Consider the following 16,739-nt stretch of genomic DNA (forward strand, 5'->3'; position numbering starts at 1 on the left):
GATTTTAAACTTTACAGCACACAAATCTCTTATTTTAGACTTTTTATCTTCCTTATGATATTCTTTTCCAGGTAATTCTGTTTCTAAATTCTGAGATGTTTAAGTCAATATAAAGATGGTAAAGATTCTTGACCAACTATATACTATAATAATTACTGGCTGGGCACTGTGGCTCACGCCTGTAATCCCAGCATTTTGGGAGGCCGAGGCGGGCAGATCACGAGGTCAGGAGATTGAGACCATCCTGGCTAATACAGTGAAACCCCGTCTCTACTAAAAATACAAAAAATTAGCCAGGCATGGTGGCACGCGCCTGTAATCCCAGCTATTCAGGAGGCTGAGGCAGGGGAATTGCCTGAACCTGGGAGGCAGAGGTTGCAGTGAGCCGAGATTGTGCCACTGCACTCCAGCCTGGGTAACAGAGCGAGACTCCGTCTCAAAAAAAAAATTATTATTATTATTATTTTACATAAGAAGAAACAATGCAATGATTGATTTTTGAGTGAAACGTTAACTTTATATTTCTAGGAAAAATCCCATTTAGTCGTATTACTTATATATTGGTGGATTCAATTTTGTATTTGTGTCCATTTGCCATATTGGGGCTGTAGTTTGCTTTTTTTTTTTTTGAGATGGAGTCTCGCTCTGTCACCCAGGCTGGAGTGCAGTGGCTCGACCTCGGTTCACTGCAAGCTCCACCTCCTGGGTTCACGCCATTCTGCCTCAGCCTCCCGAGTAGCTGGGCCTACAGGCGTCCACCACCACGCCCAGCTAATTTTTTGTATTTTTAGTAGAGACGGGGTTTCACCGTGTTAGCCAGGATGGTCTCGATTTCCTCCCACCTCAGCCTCTCGATGACCTAGGACCACAAGCACACACCACCATGCTTGGCTAATATTTTTGTTTTGTAGAGATGAGGTCTCACTATGTTGCCCAGGATGGTCTCAAACTCCTGGCCTCAAGTGATTCACCCACCTTGGCCTCCCAAAGCACTAAGATTACAGGTATGAACCACCATGCCTGGCAATGATTTTTTACAAACTACTTTATGTTTTCCTTTATTTTCTTTTTTACTTTTTTTTGGGGGGGGGGTCTGTTTTCTGTTTTACTTGATTTCTACTATCTTCATTATTTGTTTTCTTCTACTTTGTGTTTAATATGTCCTTTCTTGTAGCTTCTGAAGATTAAAACTTAGTTCATTCTCTTGGGCCCTCTTTTTCTTATGATACAAACTTTTAAGCCATAAATTTCACTTTTAGAACTGCCTTAGCATTTTCCCACAAACATTTGATATATTGTGTAATTTTTCATTCACTTCGAGAGATTTTTCTACTTTCCTTCTGAGTTCTTCTTTAATCAATGAGGAATATAGAAACATGTTTAATTTTCAAATATTCAGTTTCCAGATATTGATCTATAATTGATTTCAAATTTAGCTTTACAGTGGGTTAGAAAAATATACTCTGACTTCAATCATTTTAAATTTTTTGAGACTTGTTTTATAGCTAATTATATGGCCTTTTTTAGTGAACATTATATATGCACTTACAAGGAACATCTAGGCTGGGCATGGTGGCTCACGCCTGTAATCCCAACACTTTGGGAGGCCAAGGTGAGAGGATCACTTGAGCCCAGGAGTTCAAGACCAGCCTAAGCAATATAGCAAGACCACATCTCTACAAAAAAAAAAAAATAAAAAAATAAAAATTAGCGGGGTATGGCCAGGCGCGGTGGCTCACACCTGTAATCCTAGCACTTTTGGAGGCCAAGGTGGGTGGATCACAAGGTCAAGAGATCGAGACCATCCTGGCCATCCTGGCCAACATGATGAAACCCCGTCTTTACTAAAAATACAAAAATCAGCTGGGCGTTGTGGCACATGCCCATAGTCTCAACTACTTGGGAGGCTGAGGCAGGAGAATCACTTGAACCCGGGAGGCAGAGGTTGCAGTGAGCCGAGATGGCACCACTGCACTCCAGCCTGGCGACAGAGTGAGACTCCGCCTCAGAAAAAAAAAAAAAAGAAAGAAAAGAAAAATTAGCTGGGTATGACGGCACCCACCTGTAGTCCCTGCTACTCAGGAGGCTGATGTGGGAATATCGCTTGAATGTGGAGGTCAAGGCTGCAGTGTGCTATGATCCACTTTACTCTAGCCTGAGTGACAGAGTGAGACTGTCTCAAAATAAATAAATAAAAATAATGAAAGAAAGGAACTTGTATTCTGCAATTGTTGGGAGAAATGTTCTAACATATCATTTTGTTTTAGTGCCTCTTTTTGCTTCTGCTTGAAAGTCTTACCTTCTTCATCCGTCTCCTTGGCCTGCTTCTTGGGCTGTTTTAGGGGGTTCTTCTTGCTGGAAACGGCACCTTCACAGCTGGACATGGCACCTGTGCCCCTTCCTCGGACTCTGCCCTCTATTGGACTCCTTTTTCCTTTTTTTTTTTTTTTTGAGACGGAGTCTTGCTCTGTCACCCAAGCTGGAGTACAGTGGCACAAACACAGCCTACTGTGGACTTGACCCTCCTGGGACCAACCGATTCTCCCACATCAGCCTTCCAAGCACCTGGGACTACAGATGTGTGCCACCCCGCCCAGCTAATTTTTTGATTTTTTTTGTAGCGACGGGGTCTCACTTTGTTGCCCAGGCTGGTCCCAACTCCTGGGCTCAAGCAATCCTCCCACCTTGGCCTCCCAAAGTGCTGAGATGATGGGCGTGAGCCACCATGCCTGGCCTAGGATTTGTATTTGATGCTTCCTTTTTGAAACAGTTTTATTGAGAAATAACTTACATACGGTACAGTTCACCCATTAAAATGTACAATTCAGTAGTTGTTAGTATAATCAGAGTTTCATAAACATCATCCAATTTTAGAATATTTTCATCACCCCAAAAAGAAACTTAACTCCTTAGTAGTTACCTCACATTTCCACCAAAACCTCTCAGCCCTAGGGAACTACTAGTCTACTTTCTCTCCCTATTGATTTGTATTCTAGACACTTCATATAAATGGAATCATATATGACCCTTTGTGACTGGCTCCTTTCCCATAGCTTTGTAAACTTTTCCAGGTTTATCCATGTTGAAGCATGTACCAGTGTCATAAATTTTTTAATATAGTTGCTGCTCTGGCATTCATTTTTAGGCCTGGCCTAAGTCTTTTGAAACCCAGTTGTACACCCAACCCCCCGCTGTCACCTTTGGCCTTGTTAAAACTTACCCTCCTGGCCAGGTGTGGTGGCTCACACCTGTAATCCCACATTTTGGGAGGCCAAGGTGGGAGGACCACTTGAGGTCAGGAGTTTAAGACCAGCCTGGCCAAATATGGTGAAACCTTGCCTCTACTAAAAATACAAAACTTAGATGGGCAGGATGGTGCGTGCCTGTAATCCCAGCTACTCAGGAAGCTGAGGCATGAGAATCACTTGAATCTGGGAGACAGAGGAGGCTGCAGTGAGCTAAGATCACGCCACTGCATTCCAGCCTGGGCAACAGAGCGAGACCTTGTCTCAAAACAAAACAGAACAAAACAAAAACCTAATGGTTAACACCAGAGTCTTGGAAATAAGTTCTCCTCCTTTGCGCATGTGTTTTTTTTTTTAAGGGCATAATGCCTATAGACCCAATAAAAGCATAATCCCACAGGTCTCCTTTCTTCTCTCTCTCTCTCTCTCTCTGTCTCCTCTACTCCTCCTGAGTAGCTGGGACTAGAGATGTGGGCCACCATGCCCAGCTAATTTTTTTTTTCTTTTTGTAGATACGGGGGTCTCACTATGCTACCCAAGGTGGTCTCAAACTCCTGGCCTCAAGCAATCCTCCTGCCGCACCCTCCTAAAGTGCCGGGATTATGGCCTTCAGCCAACCTACTAGGTTTACTGTGATTGCTTTCTCTAGGATCTTGGTTTCTCAAGTCCTAGCTGCCTTAATAGACCTGACTCCAAATTTTGTATCTCCAGGCCAATAAGACTGCCGGTAAGCTCTATGGTGCTTCTTTCTGACTTCTACACTCCTAGACACGAATCAACAATGCCCTGAGAAGGAAAAGTGGCTGAGAATGCAGGACTCACTTCAGAGTATTTCTCTTCTTCCTGGGGGGCTCTTGGACTCTCAAGCCTTGGATGACAGGGTTGCTCTCCAATTGTTTTAAACAGACTTATTTATTTATTTTTTTAAACAGCTTTCATCGTTCTCAGTGGCAGAGTTAGTTTGTTCAACAAGGTACCTCATCATGGTTGGATGCCTGCATCATTAAAAAAATTCATTGTAATGAAATATCCTTTAAACAAATAAAATTAGATTTTTTTTGAAGTTAATTGTGGCAAAAACAATTTAAAATTTACCTTTGTAACTACTTTTAAGTGTACAGTTCAGTGGTGTTATATTTACATTATTATGTAACATCTCTAGAACTTTTTCATCTTGCAAAATTGAAACTCTGTACCCAGTGAACATTATATCACCATTTTCCCCTCCCCCTACCCTCTAGCAACCACTATTCTACCGTCTGTTTCCACGAGTTTGACATAATCCCACAGTTTACATACCTCTACATACCTCATATAGGTCAAATCATAACAGTATTTGTCCTTTTGTGACTGGTTTATTGCACTTGGCACAACATCCTCAAGGTTCATCTATGTTGTAGCCTGTGATAAGATTTCCTTCATTTTTAAGGCTGAATAATATTCCATTATATGTATATATCACATTTTCATTTATCTCTTCATCTGTTGATGAACATTTGGGCTGCTTCAACCTCTTGGCTATTGTGAATAGTGTTGCAATGAACATGGATGGGCAAATATCTCTTCGATATCCTGCTTTCAATTCTTTTGGATATTTACCCAGAAGTGGGATTGCTGGATCATATGGTAGCTCTAGTTTTAGTTTTTTGAGGAACTTCCCCACTGTTTTGCATAGTGGTGGTACCATCTACATTCCTATTAGCATTGCATAAGAGTTCCAATTTCTCCACAAGATCCCATCTTTAGAATATGCAATTAACTAGGGGGTTTTCATTTTTGGTCTCTTTTGTTCGTACAAACATTATTGTGTCAACATTTACACAGATTTTAAATTTCAGCCTAGACCTGGAAGAGTGTTGATAGAGGAAGGTGTTAAGAACATCAACCTGAATCAGCTCTAGAGATGGAGAGGGGTTGGCAGAAGCTACCTAAAAGAAAGAACATGCTTGATGTGGTAATGAAGTTACCTGCTTGGATTCTGGACGACCCTGGATATTTTCTCCTTTGCTAAGAAGTTAGCTTCTTTCTCTCCCTCAAAAATATTCTTCTCTTCCCTTATCTACTCCAAGGGTACAAGTGACTGGGGTATGCCTGTCACAGATGAGGTGAAGCCAAGATGTGGGCACTACATAAGGCCAGACAGATATGGTGTAAATGTTATTTATTACCATGATTACTGTTTTGGAGATGGTCAGTGCTGTAAATAGAAAGGCAGTTAAGAGCAGACTCTGAAGCCAGACTGACTGGAATGAACCCAGGCTCCTCTAGCTACTATCTATGTGATGTTGAAAACATTTCTTAATTTCTCTATGCCTCAATTTCCTTATCCATAAAATGGCAATGTTAATAGCACCCACTATGTAGAGTTCTTAGGATTAAATAAATTAATATTCGCTAAGCACTCAGTGCAAACTGTGGGCACACAGCAAGTACTACGAACGTGTTAGGTAAAATAAAGGTGGACCAAGCCTGGTAGCACCTAGCAAGTCCAGCTTCACCTTTGCTGTGCTGAGTCGTGTAGGTGGTGTTCTTGTGTCTCTGGTTTGCTGGAGGACCTAGTTTTAGCGTATTTTAGGTGTCATTAAGCATCCCCGCTCCCTCGATGGGATAGGGGTGTGTGTGTTACAGATGCGATAGGGGTGTGTGTGTTACAGGTGGTTGTTGGGCACCTTCACGGGGCAGCGGTGACTATGGGCTGTACGTAGTATCTCGGTAGAAAGTGTTAATGCACATCCCTGGGCGGAGAGGTAACTCTACTCAACGCGTTATAAGAGGAATCACACACCTCACGGATAGTGTAGGTTCTTTCTGCTCCTTGCGTTTCAGTGGAGGTGCACAGAGCTCCGGGGGGCATCGGGGATCGCGGGCCCAGGACGTGTAGTAGGGAGCGGTGCTGTACACTTCCTCGGACCATAGCGGGGATGGCGGGTTCCACACCTGTCGGGGCAGTAGGGACTGAGCTCGTGCGCGCGGAAGACGAGTTGTTCCAAACCTCCCGGTCCAGCGCGCCGGCCGCCGCGTGCGAATGTGTGTGCGGCAGGAGGCTCAGTCTACACCTCCTCGGGGCAGCAACGACTGCGAGCTCGGTGCGTGCCGTAGGAGGTGTCGTTACACACTTCCTGTGGGTCTCGCCGACCACGGCGCGTTTCCGGTGCCGGCTGGAGCCCGGGGTCCGAGCCCCCGCCCCGCTCGCCGGCCCCGCCCCGGCCCGCCCGCGCCCCGCCCCCTGCCCGCCCGCCGCGCTCCGAGCCGGGCGCGCGGAGCTCGGGGCGCACGGAGCGGCGCGCGCCGGTCGGCCGAGCCAGGCTGGCGCCCCCGCCCCCCGCCCCGCTCCTCGGTCCGCCGCCCGCCGGGCGCCTTCCCCGCGCCACTTACCTTCGGTGCCCGGCCCTCTGGCCGCTCTCCTCCCGCCCTCTCGCCCCTCCGGCCCGTCCCGTCCAGCCCGGGCTGCCCGGCTCTCGCAGGCCCCCCCGCCGACCGCGTTCCTATGGACAGACGCACAGACACCTGCAGGTGGGTGAGAGCCCGCGCGCGGGGCGGGGACGAGCGCGCCGACGCCGCGACCCAGGCGGGGAGCCCCTTTGTGTGGGGGGCGGCCGCGCCGGGGTCGACTCTGCTTCCCAGTCAGCGGCCGCGCGGTGACCCGGCTGAACCTTCCTTTTGTCTCCTCTCGGGGGAGCGAGGCCGGAGCGAGGGCAGGAACCCGGGCGGCCGCTCGTCGGCAGCGCCGAGCTTGGGGGTGCGAGGCGCAGAGACCCCCGGCGGCGGCTCTGGTCCGCCTGCCCCGGGCCGCCCCGCCGCCCGGCAGCTCGGGTCTCAGCGGCGGCTGCAGGCGCAGTGCGTGGGGCTGGCGCCCCTGCTCCTGCTCTTGGGTCTGTCGGAGGTGGGAAGGAGGGCGGGAAGGAGGAGGAAAAGGTCTGTCCTCTTAGTTTCCAAGTCCTGAGATGCTTATGGAGAAAGAGAGGTGGTTCAGGGCTCTGCCCCACTAGTTTTCCTCCTCGGGTGGCTCGCCGAGGTGCGTTTGGGGCGTGTGTGAAGGAACGTGCATGGCTTCGCTCCCTTATTTATTGTTTCTAACGGAGGAGGGCTTTCTCCAAAAGGCTCTTCCGCCCCCCCACCCCCATCTGAGGCTGCGCACAGTGATTTGTGTTTGTTATCAAATATATCGAGAAATGTATTCCCCTGGGTAGGAGGTTGGACTGATCAACGTCAAACCAAAATCAAAGAATGTTTTTGGTTCCCTGAAGTCTTTTTTTTTTTCTTTAAGGTTTTAGATAGGGACTTTAAAAAAATGAACATGGCTCTGATTTTTACAATTATATATATATTGTGTGTGTGTGTGTGTGTGTGTGTGTGTGTTTTGAAGTTTAGGAGTAAAGTTTTGTTTTTTCCCGAACTCGTTAGGATTCGCAAGACGGAATCCTCTCCCGACGAGATAAACAGCTAACAAGCCAGTCAGGTAGTGACAGCTTCCATGGTGGAGGTTAAGTTGGAGTGCAATAAACAATGATCTAGCTTTCCCTTTAGGCTGAAGCCTTTATTTCTGCTGATTTAAGATATGAGATCTTTCCCTACCCATGAGACCATGAATGTCAGAATTGAGTTTTCCCCCTAGGATTGTGCTTTTCCTATTTTATTCCATGTATATAACCCAGCGATTGGGTTGTGCATGGATATGGATACAGTGTTTTGAAAAATACTGTAGGGTGATGTTTCTGATTTGTCTTATTTGATTAGCTAGCTGAGTTTCTTCATGAACGGTTGCTGTGTATTTGTAGATATTCAAATAATAAATGAGGTTGAATAAGCACCCAGAAAATCAATTTTACAGATTCAGATTTTTAATATGCAGGTATGAATTTATACCTGTATTAATCTCAATCTACTGCTCCGTTCTGGAAACTCTTTTTTGCCCACCCTGTGAGAATTTATATTGACAGACTTAAGTCTGACAGTTACCCAGGAGATTAAAAACACGAAGAAGCAGTTTTGGGGGCCATGCATACAATTATATGGACAGTCATATGTAAAAAATAGAGGTTTTCCTAAAAAAACAAAAAGCATTATCATCTAAACTTGAAGGAAAAACGTGGAAAATTATGTATTATTTAAATTTTCATTAAGGTTTAAAAATTAGAAAGCAGTATACAATTTAATGCACTTTTTTAAAGACAAACTGATTTTTGTCACTATAAAAAGTTTAGTATGCTTAAAGTAGTGCTTTTTTCTAGGAGAAAAATTTATCTAGATTCTTGTCCCAGTTGAACAGATTAATATTATTGCATGCCTAATTTTGTAAATGCCTGGAGTGTAGATTTATACACGCATTACTTAAAACCTAGCAGTGATCAAGCCAATCCCTTTTAGTTGATAAAATTTTACTAATTTCTGCTTTGCCTTCCAGTCTGCATTAGGTAAATGAATTTAACTTCTGCACAGAAGCACAGAGCTCAGTATGTGGCTCTGGTAGGCCCTTGACTAGCGTTCCTTGTCCCTCTCCATTCCTAGTAATAGCCCAAAGAGAAGAGGTATTGAAATTTGATCAGGCTTTATCGTGAATCCAGGAATGGAGTTCTAGACCACTCTCAGAATTTCAGCACTTAGATATACGTACTCTTCCTTAGCTCTTTAAAATATTTTAAAAAGATAAGCTAACAATTGAATTGCTTGTTTATATATTTACAAGGCTGTCAGGGGTAGTGATAAGATTTAACAAAGAGTCACTGTGTAACTAAGCATTGAGTGTGGCCTGTACTGAGAATTGTTTTGGCAAAGTTGTAGTTGTGCCTGTTTTCTGAGATCATCAATGTAGTCTTTATGTGGGCTGGCTAAAAGATAACACCTAGTTTTGTTTATGTTTTTGTATTTTTTTTTTTTGACTGATAGGTAGATAAGAATTTTTTGTTTTTTGTGTAGTTAGCAATAATATTTTAGTGTAATCAGAAGCATTCCAGAGAACCTTACATATTTTCAACTGATTTCCTTTCTGGTGAGTTGGTGTTGAGGAAGGCATATAAATTATTTTTCGTTTTTCATGTTTGAAATTTTTTTCATTTATTTTGACGAATAAGTGCTACTTCTAGAAAATTTGAATTTGTGTAAAACTGGATTTTTAAATATAGCTGACATTTACCAACTTCTCTTTTTAGAACAACATTAAGCTGTCCACAGTTAAATTTGATAGGCTTTAAAATCCATGGACTTTTCTAGCATTTTCCTGTTTATTGGTTATCAATGTAGTATCATTATAAGAAGCCTAAAATGGCCACTTTATGTTAACTGGGATGCTCAAATGACTAGTGTTTTCATTAGCAATAAATGGAAAGCTGAAAAGTAACAATTTTATTCTTTGTAATAAATCTGTGACTTTCAAGTCTTTCTTTTTGACATTTTTTTGTAGCCTGGTGGGGAAGCAGGTCCGGCTGTGAGAGGTGTGGACAGTGACCTCTCATTCCAGCCTTTATCATCATCGTGCATTGTTTAACAACAGCACCAAACCCATGCTGCTTGCTGAAAATGCAGATTTCATTCTTGGATTAATATTCTGGTACCAGATGTATGAGGCTGGCTCTAAAGAAGCTTTTTCTCTTAAGTACTGTCAAAAATAGAGAAGCTGAAGATTGGAGAGAAGCCATTTATTTTGAACAGTTTATTTTCTGACAGTTTGTGTTTGTAAAGAAACCTGCTCATAATATTTACTTAAGAGATCTACATAGTTGCCTGAGGAAGCCCCACAGGTTTCTTTTTTTCCTTTAAAAAAGTTTCCATTGAGCTTAACTCTTATGTGATACTTCTTGACTTTGCTTCTGATTAGTTGATTTATGGACTTTATTTACTAGCATGATTGGAGAATTCTTTTGCTAGACTGAAATTGCACTCTGCCTGTGCTCTGGTCCGTTTCCTAGGTAACAAATGCACTGCATAGATTCCATAATGAGGACTGTGGTTGGCTAGTTACTGTGTAAATTCTGTTGTTTGGTAAAGCTTAGTCTCAAATTCAAATAAAGGTCAAGAAACCAAAAGTACTGAAAATGCAAATTTTTGAATTTTATTTTGTATCCAATGCCAACAAAGTTTAATAGGCTTTTCTGGAGAAAGGCAAATTATGCAGCCGTATTCAAGTTTGTTTTGCAAAGTCTTACACTTAAACAGTTGGAGAGCTTTTTCACCGTTAGTGTTCATACTGGTAATGCTAATGGCTCTAGTGACAAAGAAGATGTATTTCAGAAACATGTTATTACACTTGAAAATAATATGGAAAGCAAAGAATCTTGGTCTAGGACAACAGTGATATTCTTATACTGAAAGGAAGTAACATTATGTATCAAAAGATAAATTATACAACTTTGATGTGAGATATAACATGTTTTTTAGAGACATGGTCGCACTCTGTCACCCACGCTGGAATACAGTGGTGCAACCATAGATTACTGCCTCTTCGAATTCCTGGGCTCAAAGGATCACATCTCAACCTCCCAAGCAGCTGGGACTACAGGCACGTGCCATCACACTTAGCTAATTTTTCTTATTTTTTGTAGTGATGGGGTCTTGCGGTGTTGCCCAGGCTGGTCTTGAACTCCGGACTCAAATGATCTTCCTGCCTTGGCCTCCCAAAGTGCTAGGATTATAGGTGTGAACCACCACGTCCAGCCATAACTTTAAAAAAGTTTAAGAAGATGTTAAAACGTTGAAGCAATATTTAAAAACATTAAAAATATTACCATAAAATGCTGAATTTCTACTCTAGCTTTTTTTCTTCTCTGCATGAACTTTGGCCAACCTAGCACCAGGGAGTAGCTCCCCCCTTGGTTGCTGCAAGTTAGAGAATAGCTTTCTCCTTCACCTTACTCTCCTCTGGAAATCTATGGCCTCTTTAGCTCCAGACACAGGACAAAAAGTAATATGTATGGAATGGCTGGTAATTATTAGCTGGGTTTTGTTTTTTTGTTTTTTTGGGTTTTTTTTTCCTTAAGAAACCTGCAAAGAACCAAAATTCCATTAAAACCTACTGGAAATATATTTTCACTTGATGCCTGCAAATGTTTTTTGTTTGTTAATCATCAAGGATTTCATTAGCTAAACATAAAATAACATACACATAACTCTTTTTAATTCTAAATAATTATCCAAAGTTGCTTCCATTGCTTTCCCTTGCTTCTCTGGATTGTTTTTAGATGATTCATTTACTCTTTGGTTAACTTTCATTTCATGCATAGGATACATCTTGGTTGGCTTCTCTTTTTATTCTTGGTTTTCTTCAAAACTGATACGACTTTAACCTTTTCTGTCCTTTTTTAATTGCAAATATTGTATCCCTTGAGTTTTTTCCTTATGTTTTCCTCTGGAAATACTTATTATTTTAAAAATATTTTCCTTGCGTGATTTAAGGTATAATCACCATATATCATAAGCTCTACCCTTTTTTCTGTTATAGGACTTCATATTTCTGGGACGGAGTTGACAATATGTGTGAATTCTTAACCAGCTAGGACTACTTCCTCTTCTCAGCTTGTATTAATTTGTTAGGGCTGCCATAACAAAGAATCACAGGCTGGTTGTCTTAAACAACAAAAATTTATTTTCTGACAATTCTGGAGGCTAGAAGTATAAGCCCAAAGTGTTGGCAGGGTTGGGTTCTTCTAAGGCCCCTCTCTTGGCTGATGGATGGCTGTCTTCCTAAGGTGGCTTCACTTGGGCTTCCCTCTGTGTGTGTGTGTGTCCTAATTGCCTCTTAAGAACATCACTTGCATTGGATTAGGGCACACACGTATGACTTCATTTTACCTTAATTACCTCTATTCCAGGCCTTACTTTCCCTATAAGTCACATTCTGAGGTACCAGGGTTTAGGATGTGAACAGATGAATTTGAGAGGAATACAGTTCAGCCCGTAACACAGTCCATCCCTCTACCTACTGCCTTTCATGCATGTATACCTACTTACCTACATACGTACGTACATACCTCACTCCACATGTGGGATTTTATAGTGGTTTCATCTTTTATGTCTTTTTTACTCTGTTGGCAATTTGTCACTTGAGTCCCAGGTGCAAATACATAGCAATATGATCAACTATATATAGTCATTAAAAATAAAGTATATAGTTAAAGGCTTTTTGTTTTTCACTCTTTGTATTCATTGTTTTTAAATGCTTTATTTTGAATGACTTGAAGTACAAAATCCTTTTTTTTTCTTTTTTTTTTTTTTGAGACAGGATCTTTTTCTGTTGCCCAGGATGGAGTGCAGTAACGTGATCACAGCTCACTGCAGCCTCCACCTCCTGGATTCAAGCAATCCTCTCAACTCAGCCTTCTGAGTAGCTGGGATCACAGGTACATGCTCAGAGCCCAGCTAACTTTTTTTTTTTTTTTTGTAGAGATGAGGCCTGTGTGGCCCAGATTGGTCTTGAACTCCTGGGCTCATGATAGCCTCCTATCTGGGCCTCCCAAAGTGCTGGGATTACAGGCCTGTGCCACTGTGCCTGGCCAAAATTCTTAATAGTCGTTTTGGAATACTAGAGAATATTACCGTGGCCAAATTCAGTGGAAGCGCTAATGCTGTTATTTTCTTCTGAGTTCTGAGGACTTGTTTCTTTTGGTGCTTTTTTTTTTCAGCTGTTGGTCTTGCTGCTCTCATGGTAAGTTATGCACTATTTGGTCTTTTCACGCATGTCTGATGATTCCTGAATCTAATATCTAGTCGGGGCTTTTCTCCTGAAATCCACATCTTTGTGTCCTGCTACGACTGGATATATTCACTTAATTTTCCACAAGCATTTCACATTGAACATGCCCCAGACTTATTGTCCTCTTCACATCTGTGTCTTTTCTTTTATTCCCTAGCTCAGTGAGTTGGGAATACATTTTCCCAGTCCAGAAATTTAGGAGTTATCGCTGATTCCTTCTTTATTCTTAATCCCATTTTCCATACATAATCAAGCCCCTGAGTCAGTCAGTTCTTTCTCCCCAAGATTTCTCAATTCTGTCTGTTTGCCACATGTGAATCATATGCTACTGTGTTACCTTTGCATTAGTCTTAGTTTTACAGTTAAATATATTCAGTGTGCAACAGAAGTCCTTATGGTAAAGCTTCTGTAATCATTTAGTAGTCTGAAGTTCATTGAATTCTTGTAGTGGCTCACGTGAAATGTATCCCTTGCCTTTCATATTTAACACTGTTTATCTGTGGCTTTTATAGTTCAAGGTCACTTTGACTGAATAAAAATACTTGACTCGCATTTTTTTTCCCCTCAACTATCTTTAAAAATGTTACTCTCTTGCAGGAGTTGGCAAACTTTTTCTGTAAAAGACTGAATAATAATTATCTTAGGTTTTGTGGATCACTGGTTTCCCTCACAATTGCTTAACTGTGCCATTGCATTGCAAAAGCAGCTATAGATAGTGTGTAAATGAACTAGCCTGACTGTTCCAATAAAACTTAATTTACAGAACCAGACAGTGGGCTGGATTTGGTCCATAGGCCTTAGTTTGCTGAGTCCTATTCTATTCTGGTAAAATGTGTTGTTGTCAAACTCTAATACCAATATGATTTTCCTTCTTTAATTTTATCTTTTTGCCTAGATACCAAGGGCTTTTTCTTCATATTTAAAGCCAATAATTTTACTAGAATGTCTGTTGACCATTCCCTGTTAATTCTCCTAGATACACAGTGTTTTTTATTATATTGGCTCAAGTGTTTTTTCATATTTTCATCAATTATAGTTTTTTAGTAATGTGTTCCATTGTTTTCGTTTTCTCTCTTTGGGGCCTCCTATTATATGTATGTTGGATCTTCTTATATCTATACCTTAATATTATTTTTTCTTATTTTTTATATTTGCTGTATTTTTATGTTTTTTTCTATTTTATGCTTTAGTGTGTGCAATGTATTTTTCATGGTATCTATCTCTTTTTTTTTTTTTTTTTTTTTTTTGACAGTCTTTGTCACCCAGGCTGGGATGCAGTGGCACCATCATGGTTTACAGCAGTGTCAACATCTCTGGCCTCAGGTGATCCTCCCAGTTTAGCCCCAAGTAGTTGGGACTACAGATGTGCATCACCATGCCCTACTAATTTTTGTATTTTTTGTAGAGACAGGGTTTCACCATGTCACCCAGGCTGGTCTCAAACTCATGGGCTCAAATGATCCACCTGCCTCGGCCTCCCAAAGTGCTGGGATTACAGGTGTGAGCCACCGTACCTGGTGGTATCTGTCTATTAAGTTTAGTGTTCTTTTAGTTTTCACTTCCTTTCTGAGTTTTTTCTTTCCTGTTCTGTCATGAACTTTTGTCATTTCTTATTGTACATCCTCTTGTTATCTGGCAAGATTCATTTTTTAGTTTTTCAATTTCTGATGTATGCTGTTCTTCCATAGCTTCTATCATTTAAAAAATTTTTCCCCTTTTTTCTTTTTTTTCTTTTTGAGACAGGGCCTTTCTCTGTCATTCAGGGCTCAAGGGATTCACCCACCTCAGCTTCCCAAGTAGCTAGGACTGTGGATGTGTGCCACCACTACCAGCTGAAATTTTTTTTTTTTTGTAAAGACAGGTTTCACTGTGTTGCCCAGGCTGGTCTTGAATTCTTGGGCTCGTGATCCTCCTGCCTTGGTCTCCCAAAGTGCTGAGATTACAGGCATGAGGCACTGTACCTGGCTATTTTCTTAATTCCTCTTATTCATTTTGAAATATGTTACAGTTCTCATATTTTTTTCTTACTGTACTTTTTAATTTAATTGTTCTCTCTTGGTCATATTTAAATTAGATGGACTTACCTGTACTTTTGGAGAAGGTTTCTGTAATGGAGGTGGAAATTGACAAATACAGTTTTCCTGGTTTTATAGTTTGAAGATTTTCTCCTTTGTTGCTTATCCTGAAGTATTTTAAAAATATGGCCACTCAATTAAAATAAAAATGAGGTACCATTGTACACTCACTAGAATGGCTAAATGAGAAAGATGAAAAATACCAAGTATGAGGATGTAGAATAGCCGAAATTCTCCTGCACGGCTATTCGAAGTGTAAATTGGAATGGAAATGTAAAGTGGTACAGCAATTTGGAAAGCTGTATGGCTATATCTACTAAAACTGGACATATGCTGCAAATCCTGTGACTCAGTAGTTCTACTCTAAGATCCATACTCACCCAAATATATGGACTAGAATGCTCATAGCACATTTGTCATTGCTCCAAACTGAAATCTGTTCAAATGGCCATCAGTCATTGTTGTTCCCTTCCACAGTGAGTCTGACTTTGGCTGTGTAACTTGCTCTGGCTAGTTGGACATTAGCAAGCATTATGCAACAGAAGCTTGATAAGCACTTACATACTCTGGGGAATAATGCCCTGAGACCACTATATAAGGATGTCCTGGAGTAGGAGAGGTTACATGGAAGAGAATCATGGTGCCGAGCCAATGACCAGTACTTACTGACAAACTTGTGAGTGAGGCCATCTTTGACCTTATAGTTTAGCTGACCTTCCTTCCTGCTAAAAGTAGCCATGTGAACAAGTCCAGGTAAAGCCAGAGGAGGAACTACCCAGAAAACATAGAATTGTGAGAAATAAGAAATTGTTGTTTTAAGTCACTAAATTTTTAGGTGATTTGTTATACAGCAATATTAAACTGACTCAGATTGAATAAATATATCATGGTATATTTACACAATGGAATACTGTAGAGCGATGAGAATGATAAACAGTCTACAGCTGCATGCAGTAGTATGTATGAATCTCACAGACATATGTTGAGCTAAAGAAGCCAGACAGAGCAGAGTTTATACTGTATGCCTGCATATATAGAAAGTCCTCAAACAGGCAGAATCATTCTGTTCTGTTAGAAGCCAGAATAGGGGCTACCCTTGGGAGAGTATTGACGAGAACAGAGAAAATAGAGGCTTCTGGGCTGCTGGAAAGATTCTGTTTCTTGAACTGGTTGCTGGTTACATAAGTGGGTTCTGTTTATGAAATTGTGAAATATCAGCAAGTTCACTTATTGCTGCCTTTTTCTGAGTGTATGTTTCAACATAAAGGAAAAAATGTGGCTTCTTGATGTGACCTCTTCTCTGATGTTTTCTGAGATTAACCTCCTCTGGGTATCTCTTTCCTTTATTCCCACTCCTGCCTCTTTATTTGATTTGGATTCTAGTCCACAGTGTTCTTCCTAAAGCCTCTTAGGTTCTCGTGGTCTCGCATTCTCCCCCAGAAACTCAGAAACTTTACTGGTTGTTCTTAGATACAATTTCACTTAAAAAAGATCCTCTCTTTTTGATGGTAATTTCTTCTTTCCTAGCTCTTAGAATCACCAGAACTCTCCTTTTTCTCCCTTCATCTGCCAGTTGCTTATTCTGTGTAGGTTCTGTTTTTTGGGCGTTTTAGCCCTGCCTACTTATCTGGTGTCCATAGGACTGTCCTATCACCTGATATTGTTGAACATTTTGTCTTTTGTTATTGTCCACCTATTTTGTTATCCTCCCATCTCTGGGTGTTTTTATTTTTC

General features: G+C 41.5%; 2 protein-coding genes across 5 annotated transcripts in view; one reads left to right on the forward strand and one right to left on the reverse strand.

Moving 5' to 3' along the window:
* Positions 1-2,491: 2,491 nt before the first annotated feature.
* On the reverse strand, positions 2,492-15,744 carry LOC129043684 (uncharacterized). Its single transcript, XM_063650137.1, has 5 exons — positions 15,672-15,744; positions 6,621-7,169; positions 6,031-6,182; positions 4,555-5,173; positions 2,492-4,240 (listed from the first exon to the last, which is right to left on the reverse strand). The coding sequence occupies exons 1-4, from the start codon at positions 15,742-15,744 to the stop codon at positions 4,988-4,990; spliced, it is 960 nt and encodes a 319-aa protein (XP_063506207.1). The 3' UTR covers positions 2,492-4,240; positions 4,555-4,987.
* Positions 6,630-16,739, forward strand: part of KIAA1958 (KIAA1958 ortholog) — a 175,480-nt gene continuing 165,370 nt past the window's right edge. For 3 of the 4 annotated variants that reach the window (XM_054500532.2, XM_054500529.2, XM_063650293.1), the window contains exon 1: positions 6,630-6,758. The gene's annotated coding sequence lies outside the window, so the exon portion shown is untranslated. The remainder of the gene's footprint in view (positions 6,759-16,739) is intronic. The other variant, XM_063650292.1, reaches the window with a different exon arrangement.

Source organism: Pongo pygmaeus, chromosome 13 (assembly GCF_028885625.2).
Source record: "Pongo pygmaeus isolate AG05252 chromosome 13, NHGRI_mPonPyg2-v2.0_pri, whole genome shotgun sequence".
Taxonomy (NCBI): Eukaryota; Metazoa; Chordata; class Mammalia; order Primates; family Hominidae; genus Pongo; species Pongo pygmaeus.

Excerpts from the sequence above, each read along its gene's own strand:
- LOC129043684 (XM_063650137.1), bottom strand. The coding sequence starts at position 15,744 with ATGGCTACTTTTAGCAGGAAGGAAGGTCAGCTAAACTATAAGGTCAAA. Across the intron at positions 6,183-6,620 it reads CAGAGGGCCGGGCACCGAAG|GTGTGGAACCCGCCATCCCC; the intron begins GTAAGTGGCGCG and ends CTGCCCCGACAG. Across the intron at positions 5,174-6,030 it reads GAACCTACACTATCCGTGAG|GTAGCTTCTGCCAACCCCTC; the intron begins GTGTGTGATTCC and ends TCTTTCTTTTAG.